The sequence below is a fragment of the Myodes glareolus genome, chromosome 1 (assembly GCF_982192425.1).
Source record: "Myodes glareolus chromosome 1, mMyoGla1.1, whole genome shotgun sequence".
Taxonomy (NCBI): Eukaryota; Metazoa; Chordata; class Mammalia; order Rodentia; family Cricetidae; genus Myodes; species Myodes glareolus.
In genome coordinates this window covers 52,879,521-52,903,601 of record NC_142026.1, presented here as the reverse complement: position 1 = coordinate 52,903,601, position 24,081 = coordinate 52,879,521, and the positions used below count along the sequence as shown (strand labels likewise).

Sequence of the window (24,081 nt, the reverse complement as noted above, 5' to 3'; positions counted from 1 at the left end):
TAAGAACACAGCGGCAACCTGGAGGTGGTGGCGGTACATATCTTTAATCCCAGCACTTCAGGAGGCAGAGGCAGGTGGCTCTCTGTGAGCGCGAGGCCAGCCTGCTCTACAGAGTGAGTTAGTTCCAGGACAAGCTGTGGCTACACACAGAGAAACCCTATCTAGAAAAACCAAAGCCAACCAAACCAAACCAAACCAAACCAAAAAATAAAGTGGCATGCTCACTGTGGTTCACTGACTAAATTTTTTCCTTTTCGACAGTCAACAAGGAAAAGAAACAGAGACTGTCATGCTCCTCTGAAGGGAAGAAAGATGTTTTATTGATGTCTCTTATGCTAGACCACCCTTGAAGAAGATGGGAGCGGTGTGTGTGTGTGTGTGTGTGTGTGTGTGTGTGTGTGTGTGCATGCAAAGGTGTCTGATTGTAATCACCGAAGCTTTGCTCTAAGCTTAGAAACCAGCGGGGGCCTGGGAAGGCAGCTCAGCAGTTCAGAGCACTCTTTCCTCTTCCAGAGGACCCAAGTTTGAGTCTCACTACCCACACGATTGCTCACAACCATCTAGTATAGAGGATGTGGTGCACAGACACCACATGTGTTTACATGCAGGTAAACACCAATACACATAAAATAATGAAATTAAAAGCAAAACGAATGGGGCACCAAGGTCTAAGACGGAAACCCTGAAGGAAAGCCTGCCCTCAGAAAACAGAAGACAAAGCGGAACAGAAACCACCAGATAAACAGTAAACAAAGCCATGCCACGGAGCACGCAACAAAAGCCTCAGTAACACTGGGCATGCTGGTGCTCTCCTTTACTGCCAGCACCCGGCAGGCAGGCAGGCGGATGTCTGGGAATCGCAGGCCAGCCTATTCTGCACAGTGACCAGCCTACTATTTGAGTCATCCTACTATCTAGTTACTTTTTAATTTGTTTCGGTGGTGTGAATGGAACTCGGGGCTGTGTGCAGGCAGACTTCATACATGCCCCAATGACATCCCAGCCTGGGAGTCCTCATTTTAACTGAGCAAAAATGAACACACATCTTCTTCTCAACAGAAAAATCCCAATAAAGCCCACCTTGTGGGGCATGGTAGTGCACACATGTAGTCCCAGCGCGAGGGTGGCTGAGGCAGTGGGATGCAGAGTTCAAGGCCAGCTAGGTTACACCCTGACTCAAAAACCTCCCAAACAGAACAAATAAAAAATAATTGTTAAAAAAAATCCCATGGTACTTTTAAGAAATGGTTAATGTTTTTAAAGTTGAGCCTTCAATCTGATAAATTCAAGGACAGACACTGTGCTGGCTAGTTTTAGGAGAGGAGGGAGCCTCAGTTGAGAAAATGCTTCCATAAGACCAGGCTATAGGCAAGCCTGTGGGGCATTTTCCTAATTAGTGATCAATGGGGGAGGGCCCAGTCCATTGTGGGTGGGGACATTCCTGGGCTGGTCGTCCTGGATTCTATGAGGAACAAGCCCATAAGCAGCACCCCTTTATGGCCTCTGATCCAGTTCATGCCTCCAGGTTCCTGCCCAGTTTGAGTTCCTGCCTTGGCTTCCCTCAGTGAACTGTGACTGCGGATGTATAAGCAAAATAAACCCTTTCCTGCCCAAGTAGCCTTGGGACATGGGGTTTCATAACAATAGAACCCCATCTAAGACAGACATCACTGTGATTTAACTGAGATGTCCTCCATAGTCTTAGGCATTTGAACACTTGGTCCTTATCTGGTGGCACTGTTTGAGGAGGCTCGGGAGGTGTAGCTTTGCTGGAGGAAATATGTCATCCCTGGGGTGGGCGTTGAGAGTTTAAGGCCTCACCCCACTCTCTGTGTGATCTCTCTGCTGCTTACGATTCAAGATGTGAGCTCCCAGCCTGCTTGGGCCCCCATCATGGACTCTAAGCGTCTGGAACCACAGGCCCAAATAAACTCTTCTCTGAATCTCATAGCAACAGAGAAGCTACTAAGGCAGATGTGTTGTGAAAGGGAAGAGAAATGAATAATTAGAACCACCGAAACCAAGCGTGGCCCTCGCCAGGTCAACCATGACTCACTGTTCGGGTAGAAGCTCCATCTCAGTGCCCCCTTCCAGAAAACACGCCAAGTGGCAGCCCCCCCTCCCCCCACTGCCCAAGTGGCAGCCGCTCCCCCCCCCCCCCCCCCCCCCCCCCCCCGGCCACCCACTGCCCAGCTACTGAAGACTACACCTACAGGGAGGGCATTTAAACTGCCTCCAGGAGCCAGGTTTTTCCTGGAGGTTGGGAAAAATCACCTGGGGACATTTTACCAATAAACCTGGTCTTTTAATTCAGCTTGATTATAATTACTGTGTTGGCAGAGAGACCCAATATCCGGGTACGGAACCCTTTCATCAGTGATTCAAGTAGGCTTTATAGAAAGAACTATTTCTAATTAAAAGTTCAAAGCTTATCTCCAATACCATAAATACATTTCAAATGGATTAAATCTCACTTATTAACTTACCTTAATAATGTTGTTGAGAAAAAGTGTCAAGCAGAAAACTAGAAGTAAATGAAGTAAGAGTTTCCCAATCCTAGTCAAGAAGGTTCCAGTTTTTAGGTTTTTCTGGAAATTAAAAGAATTGTGTTTTAATTTTTAAGAAACATTTAAATAAATTTTAATGTCAACTATAACTTCATAATCACTTGAGATTGCTTGAAGATTTAAAATGTTGGCTCATGCAGCACACACATAAGTGAGAAACAAAACCTACTTCATGCGGTCTCTTTTTCTTTGTTTTAGTAGTTTTACAAGTGATATGAAAAGGGGGACATACTGGTGGTTAAAGTCTAAGCAGGGGTGAGGGGGAGAAAGGTGCAGGGAGCTGGTGAGATGACACCAAGGATGTACGAAAAAGCCTCGTGGGGACCAACTAGTCTGTAAGGTAAATTACAAATGCAATTAAATAAAGAAGGAGTTTGAACAGAGGTCACCTGTAAGGGTGCACAAGAAGACATGGGTTAGTAAATGAAAACCTTGGTGTGAACACTTGGGAAACCTAGGAGTTACTGAACAAGAAGGCTCCAGCAGACCTTAAGAAAACACACATTCAAGGCAAGATCTCCTGACTAAATTGGGAGCATGGGGACCATGAGAGAGGGTAGAAAGAGAGGGAAGAGAAAGGGAGTTGGGGGGGAAGGGGGAGAAAAATATACAGCTCAATAAAAACAATAAAAAAAAGATGCACATTGGAATTACAAAAAAAAAAAAAAAAGACAACAAATTCTTGGCTGCCCACTGGTGAAGACATCACATACATGGGTTGTAGTGAAACCAAACTGGAACAGACTGGGGAACTCCCTCTCAGCAGGTGAGCTCTCACAGTGCAGGAAAGCACTATGCGGGATGCTGGGTAGGGTGGGGGTTGGAGGTAGAGAAGACATCAGTGGTCTTATCTAGCACTGACCTTGCATGCTAAAATATTGGCCGGCCAGGTAAAGAGTGCTCACTGGTGTGACAGTGGCATGACCGTTATGGGAGCAACCAACTGCTTTATGATTGGATGAGGTCTATGCGCCAGAAGAGAATTCATGCCTGGTTCTATAAACTTAAACAAAAGCACATGACCAGGGAGGTCATTAGTCCTGGGAAAAATCTATGCTGTCGAACCATCTTCTAAATATTCATGTTTTTATCTACAGATCTGCCATTCTCTTAGCCTTGGTTAGAGAAGATTGTTCCCCACTCCCCCAATGGTTAATACAGAGATTCATAACTGACCAAAGTATAGAGAATTATGATTAACTATGAATGTTTAGCCTTAAATGAGACACCTTTACCGCACCCCCACCCCAAGGCTCAGGGAATCACAGGACACAGTGGGTGGAAAGAATGCAGGAGTTGGAGGATGGAGAGAAAAGCCCTGAGATGCTGTCTTCAGGACACGACACATTGTACTCTGAGCTCACAAGCAGGTGTGGCTCCCTTCAAAAGACCTTGACAGATCAAATCAGATTCCAGCATGGATGGGGAGGGGCTGATGAGGCCCACCCCTAACCAAGGAGCTACCAGCAGCTGCTGGCTGCTGGGAGAGGGAGGGTCATTTTTTTGAGGATATGGCTTCCAGTAGGTTGCCCATGCTGCAGCGGGTGGCCTCACAGCCATTTGCAGAGCTCAGAACTAACTGCATTCCGTGGGTAATTTTATAAATGAGGAAGAAGACACGAAGTTGGAAAGGGGACATGTTGGGGACTCTGGGGAGAGACCGAAGGGCCAAGAGTGGGAGTAGATATGACGGAAATACATAGTATACAAGTATACAATTCTCAAAGGATTAAATGTTTACAAGAACTTTACATGATTTTAGAATAGCTTATGAGATGCCCCACGCCTTTGTAAGCAGTTATCTGGATTCTCTGAATTGTGAAAACAGTGCATTTTAATTCCCTTCAATGTCACTAACAGGCTATGTAAAGACAGGAAAGGGTGTCAACCAGCAAGAGGTCCAGACCTGGAAGGCACTACTGAATACAGATGATTTTTTATCTTGTATTGTAGTTTTCCATCTATGACATATAATAATGTAATCCAAATAAACAACCCTGGCTAGTGCAGGAATTAAGGATTCAATTGCGTAAGAAATAATCACTGCTAAAAGCAAAGAATGACACATGGACCTGAAAAAGCTTAAAATAAATGTTCCAGCATGCATTTCAAAAGGAAAAAGCAAAGGTAACCCTGATGGAGTTCTTTATTGGGAATTAGGTTGTTCCTGAATTCTGGATGAGAATAAGGTTCAGTGAGCCACACAATCAAAAATAGATCTTATAGGGCTGGAGAGGTGGCTCAGCAGTTAAGATTGTGTTCTGCTTTTGCAGAGGACCCCAGTTTGGCTCCCAGCACTCAGTTTAAGTAGTTTACAAGAGCATATAACTCAAAGTCCCGGGGATCTGGTGCCCTCGTCTGTCTTCCCTAGGAATTGCACTCATGTGCATATTCACAAAACACACAGTTGCAGAACTAAAGACTAAAATATTTTAAAATAGTCTACAAAAAATAAAAAGTCCTACCTGAAGTTTTCTTACAATTAATACTGAAAGGTTAAAACTGATGAGCAATGATCCCAGAATCATGGAGTTAAAAAACTGAAGTGTGCAGACGAGGAGCAAGCAGCTTATCTGTATGCCGTACAGCCAGGTGGCCTGCAACAAAGACGACACAATGGAGATTTCATCAGGAGACCGAGACACGGTGGCACAGTGACCACATTTCAGGTTACCAACAATGCAGAACACACACCTAGCTCCAAGAAACCCATCTACAGAGGAATGCAATATTGTATACATTCCATTTGTTTTTCATTTTTACTGATAGAAAATGCCTTAAAGATGTCTACTTAATTGTATGTACGTGCGCCTTCATGTGAGTTTGAGCATGTGTGCACAGTGACTACAAAGGCCTGAAGTGGGCGCCAGATCCCCTGGAGCTGGAGTTACACATGGTTGAGAGTCACTTGATGCGGATGCTGAGTGCTCTTTAACCACTGCTCTCCAGCCCAATAATAGGATATTTTTAATTTTGTGGCATTAATGAAAAGGGAAACCAACAAAGGGGTAAATATATTTGGGGAAATAAAAATGTGACTTGTAATTTTCAATTTTCTTTCCAATTCTTTTTATAATTAGTGTCTACAACCAAAAGTCGGGACTTCATCTCTTCCCATTACTTTCCAGACCACCCACTTCAAGCCTGTGTCATGCATGACTTTATTTAGCTTGTATTCATCCTCAGGGTAAGTCTGAAAACCCCACATGACTGCTCACAATTGCTTGTAATTCCAGCTCCAAGGGATCCAACACCCTCTTCTGGTCTCTGTGGGCATTGCATGCATGTGGTGTCATGACACACACACACACACACACACATAGGCAAACACTCATACACATTCTAGGAAAAGTAAGTAAATCTTCTTCAAAGCATGTTAAGCATTTTCAATTCCATACTTACACAGATCTATGGAAAATAACAGTTTTGTTCATCACACCCAGCTTCCTTAATGGTTCATGCTTTTGACCTCAAAGGAAACCAATCTGTTTCAAGCACGAAGGGAGGTCTGCAGGGCCTGCCTTTGCCTGGTGTCACTAGGAGAGCAGGGCAGAGGATGCTAGGGGTTTTTAGGACTATAATGTATCTTACAATACACAGAAAACCATGTAATAGAATTGTAATTGATAGGATGGCAGGGCCAAGAGTTACCAGACACTGTTACCAACAGGCAAAGCAGGGTCAGAATGGCACCTCCCATCTCATACAAACAACATACTCCATGCTATGTGCAATTTTCTCACATCAATGACTATTTTGTGAAAATTTAAACTTCAAAGCACTGCATAGCTGTGACGATCTGATTCTGAAATATACCCCCATAGACTTATGTTTTAAAGGCTTGTTCCTCAACTTGCGGGGCCTTAAAACTTTTGCGGGAGATAATTACATACATGTATACACTGAGTATAATCTTATCTAGCCTGTTTCTATCCTATGTCCCCAATATGCTTCCTCCCAAATTTTGGGTTTTTTGATTTTTTTTTCCTGTTTGACAACCCACTAAGTCCAGTTAGTACCGCCCATAGGTGTATGGATGTAAGACACCCATCACAGCACACAAGACCTACCAGGACCACATCCTCAGTAAAGCGGCTACTTGGCGCGCTGGGGGTGGGGGTCTAAATGCCAGGATTTCGGCTGGTTTGATCTTGTGCACGCAACCACAGCTGCTGAGTCTTTGGGAAATGGGGCCCATCAGTGGAAGGTGGTCACGGACACCAGGCCTTCATGGCTATGCACAGCTCTGGTTCTGATCCTTGCTTCTGCTTCCTGCCTGCTGGTTCTAACTAATGCTGCCTTGGCCTCTGGACACAGTTGTGATGAGTTCACGGTGTGCAGAGGTCACGTCACGTCCCAAAGATAGCATTCCACAGCCCTCCTGCCCATCCCCCAGTGCTCGCATTCTTTCTGACCCCTTCTTTGGAAGAGGGGATTGAGATGGGGTCCCATGTAGGGCTGAGCACTGGATAACAGGTGTTTTCCTGACTGAAGTTTCTTAGTGTTCTGACCTTGGCAGTGGAAGGCAAAGCTGGCTTCCTCTGATACCATCCTGGCAGGGATGGAAAAGATGTCGCCAGGCTAAGTGGGGGCTGAAGTTAGACTCCCCATGTGGCTTGTGGGAGATGGTGAAACCTCCAGCTTTTCTGACAGTGCCCTGACGTGAAGCAGAGATGCTCCAGCAGAGCGGCATGCGGCAGAAATCCCAGCGCTCCCACGATCAGCGGCTGGCAGGGTGGGGAGTGGAGCGGCATGTGTTTGGAAGGTGTGGGCCGTCAGGAGCCGTTAGTGTTCTGTCTTGCTAAGTTTTCTCCTTTCTGGTCCTCTGCTACAGAATGGGTTTTTCTTGCGCTTTTCTGTCTGAATCTACTGCTATTTCTGAGTTTCTGATTTTTCAAGGGACTACTCTGGGATCTGTGAAGGAGAAAGCAAACAGGAGATTCGTCACATTGTGCTTCTGGTCTGGAAGTTTCTAACTGTCACAGTCAGGGTTCTATTGTGTGAGGAGGCACCATGACCATGGCAACTCTTATAAGGAAAGCATTTAATTGGGGATGGCTTACAGTTCAGAGGTTTAGCCCACTATTGTCTTGGTGGGACACGGTGGCATTCAGACAGCCATGGTGCTGGAGAGGTAGCCAGGAATTTTATATCTGGATCAGCAGGCAGCAGGAAGAGAGGGTGACACTGGGCCTGGCTTGAGCACTTGAAACCTCAAAGTCCAGTGACAGCACACACACTAGGAGGTAGATATGGCTTTGCTTATTTTATATGTGGTGTTTGACCAGTCAATAAAAGCATACACTCTATGTATCAGGAGAATGTGACGATGAAAATCCTACAAAATATTATGGAAGAAAATAATTGTTTGGTCTGGAATGGTGGCTTGTATCTGTAACCCCAGCACTTAGAAGGTTGAGGCCAGAGGACTGTGGGAGGTTGCAGGTCAGCCTGGCTTACAGAGGAAGGTCCTGTCAGATGGCTCAGCAGTTAAGATCACTTGCTGCTCTTATAGAGGACTCAGGTTTGGTTCTTAGCACCCACTTGTCAGCATATAACCATTCATAACTTCACTAATAAGGGATCCGGAGCCCCTGTGGGCCTCTGCAGGTACCAGACATGCATGTGGTACACACATATACATGCAAGCAAAACATTCATATATGTAGCGTAAAAATAAACCCTTTTTAAAAAAAAAATAAATAAAACACTTGTAAAAGAATTATATGCCCAATTCAGTTTTGTATTAAAAAATAGGTACTCTACATTAAGAAAATTTAAGAGCTACACTGTATTTTAAATTGTAATCCATGTTTATAAATGGCAACTGACAGATACACCTGTACCTCAAACAGATGTACTGTCAAAGGATTCATTTCTTTATATTATTTGCCTGTATGAGTTTATGTGTACTATATGCATGCAGTACCCAAGGGGGCCAGAAGAGGGCACTGGATCTCCTGGAGTTGAATTTACTCCATATGAGCTGCTATATGATTGTGGGGAGTTGAACCCAGGTCCTTTGTAAGAGCAGTACATGCTCTAAACCATTGAGCTATCCTTCCGGTTGCCTAGAGGCACTGCTTAGCTTGAAGATGAAGGCAGAGTGCTCACCTTCATGGCTGGCAGCATGTCCAGGGAGTCCAGGATGAACAGCACTAGCGCCTGCAGCAGCATCATGAACTGATTGAACTGCCATGTCAGGCTAAAGAGGAAAGTTGATATGAAAATGACAAGAAGTGTCAGCCTCTGTGGGGGAAAAAAGAGAAACCTTCGGGTAATTTACATGTCTGCAGTCATAAAAAAAAATCTCGCAGTTCAGCTTGCGGAGTAGCCTGTGTCCCTGTAAACCAAATAAGAGTACAGAAAGCATAAACTGCTGCTTTGAAAACCGTTGCGTTTGTTATTTAAGCTCCAAATATCCCGAAGTGACATTCTCATATAAATATTCACATATGGTATGTGCATTCCACGCTGATCTAGAGGCCGCAATACACCCATCCACATCTCAAGAGCAACGACTTAGAAATTCTGACAGCTCCACAGAACTGTGTGTGGGCTTCCTGCAACTACTTGAGGGCAGACTGTAAAGAGGACGTTTTTTCACTCGAAAACATTTTCTTTGCAGGGGAGGAGAAGAGAGTTCAACCTGGAAGTGAAGAGGTGGCTAGGCAGTCAACTTGCTGTTGTGGCAAAAGACCTACGTCTGGTTTCTGACACCCACTCGGGGCTGCTCACAACTGCCCATAACTCCAGCTTAGGAGGTCAATGCCCCTCTCTGCCCTCCCAGGCACCAGAACCTAAGCGACTGTACCCACACAACACATGCCTGAACACATAATTTAAAAATAATGAGAGCTCTCCCTGGGAACTGCAGCATCTTAGACAAAATCGGGGGCTAAAAAGTAGTCTAGAAACTTTGGACTGGCAAAATCTTTGAGTGGGTAGAGACACTGAGAACCCTGGTTTAATCCTTGGATCTGACAAACCGGTGGGAGGAGAAACGATTCCAAGTTGTCCTCTGACCTCCACACGAGTGTTGTGGCCATTCACACACCCAGAGACACTCACACCTACACACACACACTCACTCATACATACAGTCAGGCATACACATTCATGCACACATACACAGACAAGTAATTAACGTGTTTTAGAAACTTACTTCAGAAAGATGCTGTAAGTTTGGTCTCAGGAAGTAGGTAATCGCTGCAATCTGAATTGCAAAGAAAGGGAGAGCCCAGTTCTCTCTCAGCGGGATGGTGAACTCGACCCTCGTGGTATCTGTTCTGTAGGAAGAGAACACAGACAACCAGAATAGTAGCTCTTGGACTCATTTCCTCAAGAGATTCCCTGCTAGCTATCGGGCATGTTTCGTCCAGGGACACAGAGATCTGGCCACAGCTCTCCATGGCAACCGTCATCACCATCTTCACCACTATTACCCCGCTGATATGAAATCCCTATCCTCCTCGGAGCTCAAGTCCAGGTTAGTGCAGGTACTGAGGACACTGAGGCCCCAGCCAAACTCCCCTTCCTACTCTTCTCTAGATGCTGAAGCAAATTTTTCTTTTCTTTGTTTTTTTTTTCTTTTAAAGATTGATTTTTATGTATGAGTGTTTTGTCAGCAGTGTCCAAAAAAGGGCATCAGATTCCCTAGAACTGGAGGAAAGGTGGCTGTGAGCTGCCACTGGGTGCTGAGAACCAAACTTGTGTACTCTGCTTTTTTGGATTTTTGTTTTATTCTTGTTTTTTTTGAGACAGGGTCTCTCTATGTAGCCCTGGCTGTCCTGGAGCTCACTATGTAGACCAGGCTGGCTTTCAACTCACAGAGATCTGCCTGTCTCTATTTTTGGTACACTACTAAACCCAGCCTCTTATAGCATTGTTAAAAGAATAGATTTTGTAAAGTGTTGAGCATATCATAAACATTCACTAGACTTATAATAAAAAATAATTTGGGGAAGGCTGGAGAGATGGCTCAAAGGTTAAGAGCACTGGCTGCTCTGGCAGAGAACTCAGCTTTAGGTCACAGCATCCACAAGGCAGTTCATAACCGTCTCTGACTCGTTTCAGAGGATTGGATGCCCTCTTATGGCCTTCACAGGTAACAGGCACACACATAGTGCATATACACGCATGCAGGCAAACACATGCATGTAAGCAAACACTTAAATATATAAACTATGACTAAATTTAAAACATAAGTTTTATAAGATTAAGAAGAAAAGCTATATTAGAACTCACGTTAAAACTTTAGCAGCCTTACTAACCATTGCTGCTGCCGCTGTAAGCTGGGGAACAACCCAATAAGTCTTTTCTCAAGACCAGGGTCTCACTATGTAGCACAGACTGGTCAGTTACTTGCTATATAGTTTAGGCTGCTCTCATACTTGAGGTAATCCGCCTGCCTCAGACTCCTGAGTTCTAGGAATACAAAGCATAAGCCACCCTGCCCAACCAATAATCTTGAATAGGTTTTTATACTGCTATTTCATAAGGCTCCTACATTTACAAATTAATATGAAAACATGTCAACAATAACAAATAATGAAAGAACTGCATATACATAGCACTGTATATTTTGCTGCAAATCCTATTATGATGGACAAGGAAGCTAGATATGCTGGGGAAGCCTCTTACTGCAGCAGCTCGGAACGCAGAGGCAGGAGGACCTGAGCTCAAACCCTGCTTGAGTCATGGAGTGAGTTCAAAGACAGCCTGGCAACATAGTGAGACCATGTCACAAAAACAAAGGGAGTTTGGGATATAGTTTAGTAGTAGAATTCCTTCAGGGCATACACAATGCCATGTGTTTCACACACACACACACACACACACACACACACACACACACTCTCTCTCTCTCTCTCTCTCTCTCTCATACACACTTGCACATATACTCTTACACACATACATTCATACACACACTCTCACACACATATACACATGCACACACACACTCACGCACACTCTCACATATAGATACTTATATTCTTGCACACACGTACACACTCTCTCACAAACATACACTCTTACACACATGCACACACCCATAGGTTCATACACTCATACACATATTCACATACACACACTCAAACGTATATTCTCACATACATACATACACTCATACACATACTCACATACACTAACACATACACACTCATGTACATACACATACATATATACACTGACATATACTCACACATACTCACATACACGCACTCATACACATGCCCCATACTCTCTCACACACCTCTGCTATCACTTAACTGTGCAGAGATGAGGTGTGTGGCTAAAGAATACCGACCACGGAGCGAGCAGGTATCGACAGCGGGATTGTAACCGATGAGGCTGTGCTGCGGTATTTTTTGAGGGAAAGCTCTAGAACAGGCTTTCTGCCTTGCTGAACAAGAAAAACCCTCTCAAGCAGCACACTGTGCTTTGGTTCACCAACCACACTATTTACAGTGGTCCTCTGCATAAGAAAACAGACTTCCTTCCCACCCAAAACCAGGAGAAGAAGAAAAGCAAACTGACTCAACTCACCTGTTGGTGACATACCAGAGAGCAGCCAACAGTCCCGACAGCCAGGTGCCACTAAGGAGCCAGCTGGTTATATAAAGGGCTGTGACATAGACTGCTTGGAGCCCGAAAAGAGTGTAGATATAAAAATAAACAGGTTCGAGATATTTCTGCAAAAGGCAACAATGAAAACTGCTCATCAGGGCTGGGGAGGCAGCTCAGTGGTAGCCTATTTGCCTAATGTCTTAGTTACTGTTCTCTTGCTGGGAAGAGAACCATGGTAACCATGGTAACATACAGAAGAAAGAGTTTAGTGGGTGCAGTTTCAGGGGTGAGTCCATGACCATCATGGTGGGAGTAGGGTGGCAGGTAGGCACGCTGGAGCAGTATCTGAGAGCTTACATATTGATCAAAAAGCAGGACATAGAGAGAGAGCTAACTAGGAATGGTATCGGCTTTGAATGTCCCTTCCATCTCCTCCAACACACACCCACTCCAACAAGGCCACATCTCCTAATCCTTTCCAACTGAGGATCAAAAATTTAAATATATGCACTTATGGAGGCCATTCTCACACAAACACCACACCTAGAAGTGCCAGGCCCTTGGTTCATTCCACAAGCCGTGGAAGTTTATCATAGATGTCCTAACCCTCTTTACTGGCATTTAAAAAATATGTCCATAGAGGGGCCTAGAGAGCTGGCTCAGTGATTAAGAGTGCACATCACTCTTGCAGAGGACCAAAGTTCAGTTCCCAGCACCCATGCTGGGCAGCTCACAGCTGCCTGTAACTCCAATCCCTGGAGATTCTAAAGCCTCACATGTACAAAACCCTACACATTCAAACAAATCCAAAATAACAGAAATCCTTGCAAAAGTACGTCCATACAAAGGTAACATTGAAAAGTTTGCAGTGGACCCCAGCAGTAGGGTCATCACCGCTTTTCACCTACCAGAGAGCAGCTGTCTTTCTTCAAACTAGCAAGAGAAGAAGCAAGGGAGGCCTCTAGACAAACCAACACCTAACTTTGTCTAATTCTGCCTCACGCACGTGAGAAATGGTCATTGTGATCTGATAATTTTATGTATTTTTTTAAGTCATAAAGATAAGTCATAGTGCAGGGTGGTGGTGGCACATGTTTTTATCCCAGCACTAGGAAGGCAGAGGCAGGTGGAGCTCTCAGAGTTCAAGGTCAGTCTGATCTATAGAGCGAGATCCAGGATAACCAAGGCTACACAGAGAAACCCTGTCTTGAAACCCCTCTACCAAAAAATCATTAAGTCTTAGAAAAACGGGTTAGTCAAGAATAGTTACACATTTTCAAATAAAACTATTTCTGAAGCTTCTAGACTGCACACATATTATGGCATAAGCCAGGAGGCATCTACCTGTAAAAATAAAATAACAGTATTTTACAGGAATAGAGCAATGAAAACAAAGCAGAGCTCTCGGAGCCCGCGGTGCTGATCCTCTACCAAACTAGCTGAAGTCAGAGAACATGAGTGAGACTTCCACCCTGAGCGGCGGCAGGTGAGGACCACCATCAGACACTAAGAGAACTCAATGAAGACAATGCTACATACCTGTATGGGGAGAACTCTATATAAAACACTGAGAAAAACTTCTTGGTAAATATTCATTCGCTGAAGGAGGTTGATCGTCCTCATGGATTCAGTTTTATTGTCATAGATTAAGCCATGAAAACCTAAGGATATTTGAAAAAAATATTAAGAGAAAAAATGACATACTTCTCCATTCATTCAATATGATGCACAAACTGTTTTATGTGAAGAGTGTGGTTAAAACAACTGACCTCAGAGTGAGCTATAGAGCCACAGTTACAAAGCATCAATAATGAGACAAAAAACAAAACAAAACAAAACAAAACAAAAAAAAAACACAGATGTGTCGAACAATGGGAGGCAACACAAGACCCAGCAATAAACCCATGCAATGATCGCAGCCTAATGTTTGACAAAAGCAGCAGAAACATGTGTTAGAAAAAAAATGTGGCAGAGTGGTGGTGGCGGTGGTGGCGGCGGTGGCGGCGGAGGCGCATGCACGCCTTTAATCCCAGCACTGGAGAGGTAGAGGCAGGCGGATCTCTGTGAGTTCAAAGCCAGCCTGGTCTACAGAGAGAGAGTTCCAGGACAGTTGGGGCTGTTACACAGAGAAAACCTGTCTCAAAAAACAAAACAAAACAACAATAACAACAACAACAACAAAAGCCTCTAATGACACCTGCTGGGGAAAACATTCACACATAGGTACAGTTAAGAGCTTCTGAAGAGAACCCCAAAAGAATGACCCCCCAACAGACAAATGTGCTGACACAAATTTAAAAAGCTTGTGCAGAGCAAAGGAAACACATCACAGAGTGGACACAAAAGCCTGTAGAGCGGGAGAGAATCATCGCCAGCTACATCTCAGATGGGTGATTAACATCTAGAACATATAAACAGCTACAAAAATTGAACACCGTGAAAACAAACTTGCTAATCAAAAATGAGTATGAAAACTGTTGAACAAACAGTTTCCAAAAGTAAGAACACAAATGGCCGACACAGCTCTTTAAAGGTGTTCCACATCCTTAGTCGCCAGGGAAACACACAAGCAAATGACTTGGAGATCCCATTCCCTGCAAGGCACACTGGCCATCATCAGGTGAGCAAATGACAATAAGTTCTGGAGAGGACCAGGGGGAAGGAGGAGCCTTATCCACTGCTGGTGGGAGTGTGAACTGGGGCAACCACTGTGGACATCAACATGCAGACTTTTCAAAGAATTAGAAATTCTTAAAAACTAGAGCCTCCCCTCCATGCACACACGCCCTGATAAACTAATGGCAGTTAGTGTTTCCTGGGGCAGGCAGATTGAGCTGCCCATGCTCCAGTAAACACCACCCACAAACGATTATGCAGGTAACCTCAATTTAACTCAGTGGTCACAAACAAAATTAAATAAAGTCACAAAAGATGTGAAAGCACATGGGAAACTTGTTAGGAAGAAAACAAGGTTTAGTGGAGGCAGGGGGATGACAGTGGAACACTCGGGTGGTAAAATGATCAAAATGCATTGTATATACATAGGAAATTTGACAAAGAATTTTAAAAGACAATTTCTTCCTCAAAAGTACTCATCATAGAATTGCTGGTCCCGTGTCAGCCCGTCAATGACATCAGTAGTTTTGGCCATGTGGCAGAAGTACACAGGCTGGGACTTACAGAAACACAAGTCCATTCGAGATCACGCCCACAGATGGCTCTGGATAGAGGGCATGCTATCGCACGTGATGAAGCAGTGCTCCTAAGAACACCCTCTGTCACAGGTACATTCTGAGGAACTGCTGATTCTGAGACCCTCTGACCAGGGCTTAAATCAGCAGTGAGGGGTCAAAGACCCAGCCCCAAAATGCTACCCTGGTCCGCAGTATCCTGAGAAGTTACCTTAAATTCTTAGGGACCCTGACTCTTGCCAATCCAGAATTTGTGGCTTTGACGTTGAGAACAGTTTGAGAATTAGCCAATCTGTCGAAGGCAGAATTGGAGATTAAAGTTGTTGAGATAGATTCTCAAGAGAGGGCCATCACTTCCAAGACACAGATTCGGGCTGCTATAAGAGTGCTTGGTACATCTCGTGCCCCAGAGTGACCGTGTGGAAGGTGCTGGAAGCTGTGGGAATTTCACTGTCCAGTGTTTCTTGGGACACCATCTACCTTCTTTGCCTCTGTTTCCCTCTTTGAAACAGGCTGGCTCCAGGAGGTGCCTTGTAATGGGATTACAATCTGATAAAGCCAGGAGCTATGGGAGCTGGAGATGGCTCAGTGGTTAAGAGCACTGGCTGTCTTTTAGAGGACCCCAGTTTGATTCCCAGAACTCACATGGCAGCTCCAACTCCGGTCGTAGGGAACCTGGTACAGGCACCAGGAGGAACATACATGGTACACAAGATATTCATACATTGAAAATTATGAGCCAGGTGTGGTGGTGTACGCCTTTATCCCAGCACTGAGGAGGCAGAGGCAGGTGGATCTCTGAGTTTGAGGCCAGACTGGTCTACATAGGACAACCAGGGCTACACAGAGAAACTCTACCTCAAAAAAATCAAAACAAATACACGCACATGTCTCACACACACACACACCAGTGCATCAGTGCAAAGCAGGCCTTGAGTGACGGCAGAGAAAGTAACAGTGCCCAGACTGTGGTAGCTACAGTTACCTTGCAGGAGGGTCGGCGCTTGCAGCATCTGCTTGTAGTAAGAATAGTACAGTCCACACTCCGTCCTGAATGAGATTTCTCGCTCTACTTCCTGAAACAAAGTGAGAACAACGACTGGGTTTACTTGACCTAGTTTGTGGAAACACCCACCGTTACTATAGAAACAAGATACAGAACTACAGAACTTAGGCGAGAAAAGATACTCTGCAAATACCAGAAATCCTGACCCATGGAGGCATGGCGGTGAGCGCCTGCAATTCCAGCAGCAGGAGGCTGAGACAGGAGGATCATGAGCTCAAGGCTGCTCTGGAAACTGTATAGAGAGATCCTGCCTCAAAACAACCAAAACAAGGCTGAGGATGCTGATGCAGGACCATGGGCCAGACGCCCAGGGGTTGGGTCATTATTCTGAGGATGCTGATGCAGGACCATGGGCCAGACGCCCAGGGGTTGGGTCATTATTCTGAGGATGCTGATGCAGGACCATGGGCCAGACACCCAGGGGTTGGGTCATTATTCTGAGGATGCTGATGCAGGACCATGGGCCAGACGCCCAGGGGTTGGGTCATTATTCTGAGGATGCTGATTCAGACCATGGGCCAGACGCCCAGGGGTTGGGTCATTATTCTGAGGATGCTGACGCAGGACCATGGGCCAGACGCCCAGGGGTTGGGTCATTATTCTTCCTGTACTTCTGTAGATATAGTTCCATAAGAAGCTGTTTTTAAAACCTGACAGGACTTGTTTCATTTAAGTGGGTATTTCAAAGTTCATGGTTTCACACAAATTACAACTACAAAACAAAACAACTAAAAAAAGAAATCACCACTAGTCCCAAGTAATATTAATATCTCAGAGCGTTGAGGCTGGAGATAGCTCAGCAATGAAGCTATGTGAGTTTTTTCTTCTTCTTCTTCTTCTTCTTCCTCTTCCTCTTCCTCTTCCTCTTCCTCTTCCTCTTCCTCTTCTTCTTCTTCTTCTTCTTCTTCTTCTTCTTCTTTCTCCTCCTCCTCCTCCTCCTCTTCTTCCTCTTCTTCCTCCTCTTCTTCTTTTTTTTTTTTAAGTATAAGCAATTTAAAAGGCTTTAATCCATGCCGTTACAGATTTCTTTGCTCCAGTGTCCCATGAGCCAGGTCCTAGAGCTAAGGTCACACTGTGTGCAGAGTGGTGTCGCACACAGCTGCACTCCACAAATGACACACAGCCAGGGAGGCCACAAACCCTCACACTCACCTGTAAATCAATGTGTTTTTTGTTGGACGCATTCTTTAAAAATTCTGTGAATTTGGGCCGGTGAGCGGGCTCAGCAGATGAAAGTGCTCGCTGCCAAGACTGGCAACCTGAGTTCTACCTCCATGACCCATTTGGTAGAAATAGACTCCTATAAGCTAACCTCTGACCTCCACACGTGTCCTGGAAAATACATGCTCCACACATGTGCGCGCGCGCACACACACACACACACACACACACACTTACTTTAAAATTTTATAAGAATGTCAAAATATCCAACTATTGACTCTAGGAAACCATTAGCTGGTATTTACTCTTTCTAGGAACACGTGAGGATAAACTTTATATATTGAACTTCTTTTCAAAGAAAATAAGCATATCTTGGGGAAGTTAGGCATTGAAGAAGAGGAGAGAGAGCAGGAATGAGGGGGAAGGGTGTGAGGGAGAGAGGAGGGGAAAGAGAGGAGCAGGAATGAGGGGGAAGGGTGTGAGGGAGGGAAGGAGAAAGGGAGGCAGCAAAGGAAAAGGAAGAGGAGTTTGCTAAGCAGGATGGCTCAGGTCTGTAGTCCCAGTACCCAGGAGGTGGAGACAAAAGGATCACAAGCTGAAATCCTGTCTGGGCTACACAGTGAGACTTCATCTCAAAATAAAAGTTTTAAAAGGGTTGGCACTTTAATTCCAGCACTCAGGAGGCAGAGGCAGGCAGATTGGAGTTGGAAGCCAGGCTGGTCTATAGTGCGAGTTCATTGACAGTCAGGGCTACACAGAGAAACCCTGCCTCAAAAAGCAAAATAAATCACAAAGAGTGTTGTAGACGCAGCACAGAAGCACAGACTAGCCTGGCCTAAACATGGCTTCAATCCCCGAAGTGCAAAAGCAAAGCAGAACAACACCCCCACACAACAACCAGCCTCAGCATCCCTGCTGCCTCCTCCTCAGCTTCCACAGTGGTACTGACTTATCTTTCACAGAAAAAGAGGTGACCTTTTTCAATAATTACACCAACCTAGCCATCTTCCATCTTTGCAAACACATGTTCCATTGCATCTGATCATATGAAACCACACTGGTACCCTGTGTTTCTGTACTGTTCAGACTCCCACTCAGTCGGATAACCATGGAGACTGCTTATTGATGGTAACTGAGCAGATATTAGCTTTTGTCCGTGCAAAAGAATAAAACGAAAATAAACTCATATTAAGTGTAATTACACTCCTCTTTTTTCCAGCTTCCTTTGGGTGCTCACTCTGCCTTCTACAGAGTATCCTAACTCCAAACCTATAATCTCAGTAGGGGAGCCAGCCCAGTCATTCACATCTTTGGGCTTCACTTCCTATAAGATTCTAAGAATTAAAAAAAAAAGACTTATAAAGATGGGGGGTGTTATTCAAAGTGTAAAATGTGGAAAGCTAGGCCCTTCCCCCTCTTTACTACACCCAGAACAGTAAAAACCAAAGGGGGACCTAATTAGTAAAAAACGCATTCAAACATGATTAATTGGTAATCTTGGCAGCAGCTGTCTAGAACCAAATGCTGTCCTTTATTAGACAGACACTCGCAAGTTTTACATCTGCTTCATGCTAGGGGAACATCTGCTCCACTCACACGCTTTCCCAGTTCTGCAGCAATTTATACTTTGTCTGGTGGTGTGCGCCAGGGAAAATGCACATCGGTAGAAGCTGCCCGCTGCAGAGCGCAGGGTGTTCACCTGCGAGGGTCTGCGGAGGGACAGCATTGGTGAAAGAATAAGAACGTGTCTGAAAATAATGACCAGAAAGAAAGAATAGACAGATGAACGAAATTGTTATTTTTTATTTGTGTGTATGTGCGCGCACACACGTGCAAGCACAAAAACCCGTAGAGCCAGCAGAGGGTGTCGGTCCTCTGGATGCTAGAGTTCCAGGCAGTTCTGAGCAGACATATGGGTGCTAGAAACCGAATTCAGGTCCTCTAGGAGAGCAGCCAGTACTCTTAACCTCCAACCCGTCTCTCTAGACCTGAGAACTATAGTTTTAAAGATCTGTTTAAAAACACTGCGGTAGTAGCTTCCATAGCCATTTAAGTACTCAAAGGGGAAATCACAGCTCTGCTGGCCATGCCCGGAAGGTTATCAGGCCCTTCAAGACGAATGGCACTCAATTCAGGAACACATCAAGCTCAATTTTAAAAATCTCATATCAGTAACTTCTGTGGATGAAAACTGATCCCTCCCTATCCCCCAATAATTAGGCTGCCGGGAACGGAGAAGCCAACGACCCATTAACTCTCCAAAATGCTGTTTCAGAGTTAGGCTAACAAATCATCTCACCGAGATACCGCGAGTTCAAGGGAAGACAGCTGTGCAGAAAGCCCGCACTGGGAACCATGCCCTTGGCAAACATATTTACGGCACGTACATGGTTTATTGTCTGGTTAAATTCACATCCATCTGTTAGGACGTTAGGATTCCTGCCCCAGAGTTGATTAAAGCTGTGACACGCGACAGCTGACAAGCAGCGTTGGTGAGAAGGTTAAGTCTTGCAGGCTCTCCCAGCTCGCACTGGGCCTGCCCGGAAGCCATCAGCATCTGCAGATTAACCCCGGTTATTCCAGAGACACCTCGCTTTGAAGAAGTATGCAAATCCTGCAGCAAGAAACCTAGAAAGGCTTGCGGGTGAACCAGAAGCTCGGGGAAAGGGACTAGGAAGAAGCCAGGAGAGCCGAACACATCTAGAGTGGGTGGGAACAAAGAGAGATCTAAGAATCCAGACCTAGGCCCAAAAGAACAAGAGGAGTGTGAGGAGAGCAAAGGAAAAGGCTCGTGACAGCTCACAGGGTAGGTCCAGTTCCTGGGGATCCAGTCTTGCCCTCTGACTTCCTCAGGTATGCATACAGCTCACATACATAATGCAGGCAAAACACTCACACACGTAAAATATATAAATCTAAAAATAAAAAAATTTAAAGTAGCTGGGTGTGGGAGTGCACGCCTTTAATCCCAGCACTTACACTTAAGGGGCTAAGGCATCTGTGAGTTCCTGGTTTGTGTAGTGAGTTGCAAGCTATACAGGTCTATATAGTTGTCTCAATAATAATGATGATGATGATGATGATGATGATGATAAAAAACAGAGATGTGAAGAGGTACCTGAGCAGAGATCAGGAGGTAACCGTGGGCCAGTAGATAACTGAGGGAAGGGTCTGCCAATCATACAGAAGCCATATAGAACCACGCACGAGTACCAGGAATAGCCAGGAAGGCATAGCAGCCCGAGTGCACATGGGGGTACAGGAAGAGTAGGTACAAAGGATAGGAAGCAGGTACGTGAGGGGCCACTTCTGCTCCATAGGTGACTCAGACTCTGGACCTGCACTCGAGAGCTAGGAGGGGTGAAGTGTGCAGAGGGGAGTCAGAAGTCTGTTTTTAATACTTAGCAGGCTTGAAAAGCATGGGTGATTTATATTTTATTTTGAGACAGAGTCTCACTAGGTAGCCCAGGCTGGCTGGCACTGAGCTGATCTTTATGCTTCTAACTCATGCTAGGATTACAGACATATACCACCATATTTAGACACCACACACACACCCTTATATAATACATATGCATTATATATTTGACAATTTTCTTTATGTGTATATGTGTCTGTTTGAGTGTTCCCACAGTGGTCAGAAGAAGGTGTTAGATCCCAAGGAGCTGGAATTACAGTAATTACTTTTAACCACTAAGGTATCTCTCCAGTCCCTTGGGTTTATATTTTAAAAGGCTTAAAAAAAAAAAAACCTACAGAATTCAAAAGGGGCCCAACTGGACCACTGGGTGAACTAAGACAGGCTCACACGCAGGATCTAGACATACAGCAGACATACGTGAGACAGGAAGTAGAAGGGTAGCTATTTGGGGTGTAGGTGTAATGGTAAAAATAAAATGCTGTGGGTTCCTGGGTGACTGCAGCGGGCAGCAGGCCATGAAACCGCGCCGCATGCAAGGGTGGGGACACGAGACCACACCAAAGGCGGCTGGTCCCAGGCAGGGAGCCAGGTGGCAGGTGAGAGACAGAGACATGGACAGGTACGCTATGCAGAGTGAAGTTGGATATTTATTTAGTGGGTTATGGAGGGGAAAGAGAGAAGGGGAAAAGAGGAGAGAGGGAGAGAGAGAGAGAGAGAGAGAGAGAGAGAGAGAGAGAGAGAAGGGGGAAGGGGAGAAATGGGGAAAGGCAGAAGCTACCTCTTTGAGAAGGAGACAGAAAAGAAAGGAACTCAGTCTGGAAGCTGAAGATCAGCTCTTCTTGGCAGACAGGGAGGGAGTGGGCATGGTTTGTCTCTTAGAGGGACAGGATAGATCATTACATTAGGGAGGGTTAGAGGGAAGGGGAGACAGACAGGATGGGGGCAAATAAACAAAACAAACCAGCCCAAACATTTCAATTTTCCCTCACATGCAGAGTCTAGATGTTCAAAACCGACACCTTCATGAAAGCAGAAGCAGGAAGGAGATGAGCAGGGACAACAGAGTCATGGGAGGTGGATGGTGCCAAGCGCAATGACGGAATGCGTGACATTTCATGATGGAAGTCGCTACTTATATTTGCTTTAAAAAATAAAGGAACAGAGTTGGACTTGCACTAAGGCACCACTGTAGTGACACGGGCAGAGAAAAGGCAGTCTCGGGACAGTCACCTTCTGGACATTGTACTTGTTCAGGAGTGGAATTTGCTGAGGGATTTCATGTAGGGTCTGTATGAACAAGATCTTTCAAAGCCTTAGGGCCTATGCTAGTCAGATATGAAGTTGTAAAATGCAGATGTGGGAAACACCAAAGCCAGGTCTGCTGCATCTGAAATGCCCACTGGACACCAGAAGAAGGTGGCCAAGTAAGGGGCTGATACCAGGTCTGGATTTCAGAGAAATACCTGAGTGGGGTCCTTACTGGGAGTCACCAGCATGTGGATCTTAGAAATGAGGGTGGATAGAAGAGACGTGGGATTCCAGGCAAAAAGAGGTCAGAGGCCAGGGGCAGCCTTAGAAGACCTGAGGGCTCAGCTGCAGAGGCAGGAGCCAACTCTCCAAGAATGCGTCCTGCGAGCCAGAAAAGGATGGCAGCAGACCAAGCCTGAGCAAGGCTTAAGGATTGCCACTGGCCTTAGCAGCTCTGAGATCATTTCACTAAGTACCTTTATAAAGCAGGGCTATGCACTCAAGTCCAACTGGAAAGGGTTCTAGAAAGAACCATAGGAGAACAGGGACTAGAGCAGCTCAAAAGGAAAAGGGGTACAGCAGTCATGTCTCCCAGAAGGGAGCAAAGATGAAAGCATCAACTGCCGAGTGCCTGCTTCAGCAGAGGGGGAGAGGAACCAGCGGCGCAGCTCTGTGCACAAGAACCAGCAGGTGCAGTGTGAAGGCTTGTCCTCGGGTCCTCAGACGGGATGCAGTCTGAGGAAGGCCACCTGGTGAAGAGCTGAGCTAGGGGCTGGGCCTGGTAGTACACACCTGCGACCTCAGAGCTGCAGAGGCTGCTTATCAACACTCTGCGTGCAGAATGCATGCAGTCCCTTGTGCACAAACACGGTGCTGTGACAAGTCCAAGATGCCCAGCATTCATGGGTCCTAGATGGAGTCATTCACCCTTTTGAGCTCTCACACAAAGATGAACAGAGACTAGGGGGTCAGTGGAGCAAGGACGTCGGCTGGGCAGGGTTTCCACTCCAGCTATAGCTGGAAAAACAGTGACATCACTCACTCCTTCCCAACCTCAACGTCTCTTTCATAAAATAAAATACACTCTGTGAGGAGAAGGACTTCAAGACTTCAAGTTAGAATCTATATGTCACGTATATATACAATGTGCACAAACATGCTTCCTCTAGGAGCGACGGTTCAGCGTTGGCCAGTTCTGTGTTCTCAGCCACCACCAAGATGCTAAGTAACACACAAGGAGACCAGCTGCAGTTCTGATGTCGGCACTGTAACAGCTTCGTGAAATGTGTTCTAGAATGGTTTGAACACTACTGGAGTACTGGGTTTTGTTTGTTTGTTTTTTAAGAGTTTGGGCGGCTCTAGCTATAGCTCAGGAATGGAGCGCCAGTCTAAAATCTACCAGTGAGAGGCTGGGGTGTGGCTCAGAAGTAGAGCATTACCTAATGGGCAAAGCCCTTATTATTTGCATTCCCTTCCCCAGGGCCAGGAAATGTTCTCTTTGTAAAAAAAAAAAAAAAAAGTATATATATATATACATATATTATATATAATATATAATACACATATGTAATATATATATATGTATATATATATCATTAGTGCACTAATGCCTGATATTTTCAGGGTAAAGAATGGCAAAGCATTCCCTACTAAAATTACAGAAATTGTTTTCTGGGACCACACTTGGCAATTATTATTTTCCTAGAATAAAGTCTACCTATTTTCTAGACCTCAGATTTGCATATACATGCCACCTGTGACATCATGACCAACTTCTGTTTCTAGTTTCTGTATTTCTATTTCATTTCTTCCATCTTTGTGCTCTGGCAGAGGAGGCCACACTGACAACTCTCATTT

The 24,081-nt window shown here is 45.2% G+C and overlaps 1 protein-coding gene across 4 annotated transcripts in view; it reads right to left on the bottom strand.

The window, feature by feature from the left end:
• The window catches only part of Dpy19l3 (dpy-19 like C-mannosyltransferase 3), a 68,265-nt gene that overhangs the window by 27,821 nt on the left and 16,363 nt on the right, over nt 1–24,081 (bottom strand). For all 4 annotated transcript variants that reach the window (XR_015003735.2, XM_048448801.3, XM_048448802.3 and 1 more), the window contains exons 4-10: nt 16,314–16,404; nt 13,677–13,798; nt 12,117–12,262; nt 9,733–9,856; nt 8,682–8,816; nt 5,033–5,164; nt 2,487–2,588 (exon numbers count right to left, since the gene is read on the bottom strand). Coding sequence is in view for 3 of the 4 variants with exons in the window: in XM_048448801.3 (XP_048304758.1) it covers nt 2,487–2,588; nt 5,033–5,164; nt 8,682–8,816; nt 9,733–9,856; nt 12,117–12,262; nt 13,677–13,798; nt 16,314–16,404 (852 nt within the window). In the remaining variant the exon portion in view is untranslated. The remainder of the gene's footprint in view (nt 1–2,486; nt 2,589–5,032; nt 5,165–8,681; nt 8,817–9,732; nt 9,857–12,116; nt 12,263–13,676; nt 13,799–16,313; nt 16,405–24,081) is intronic.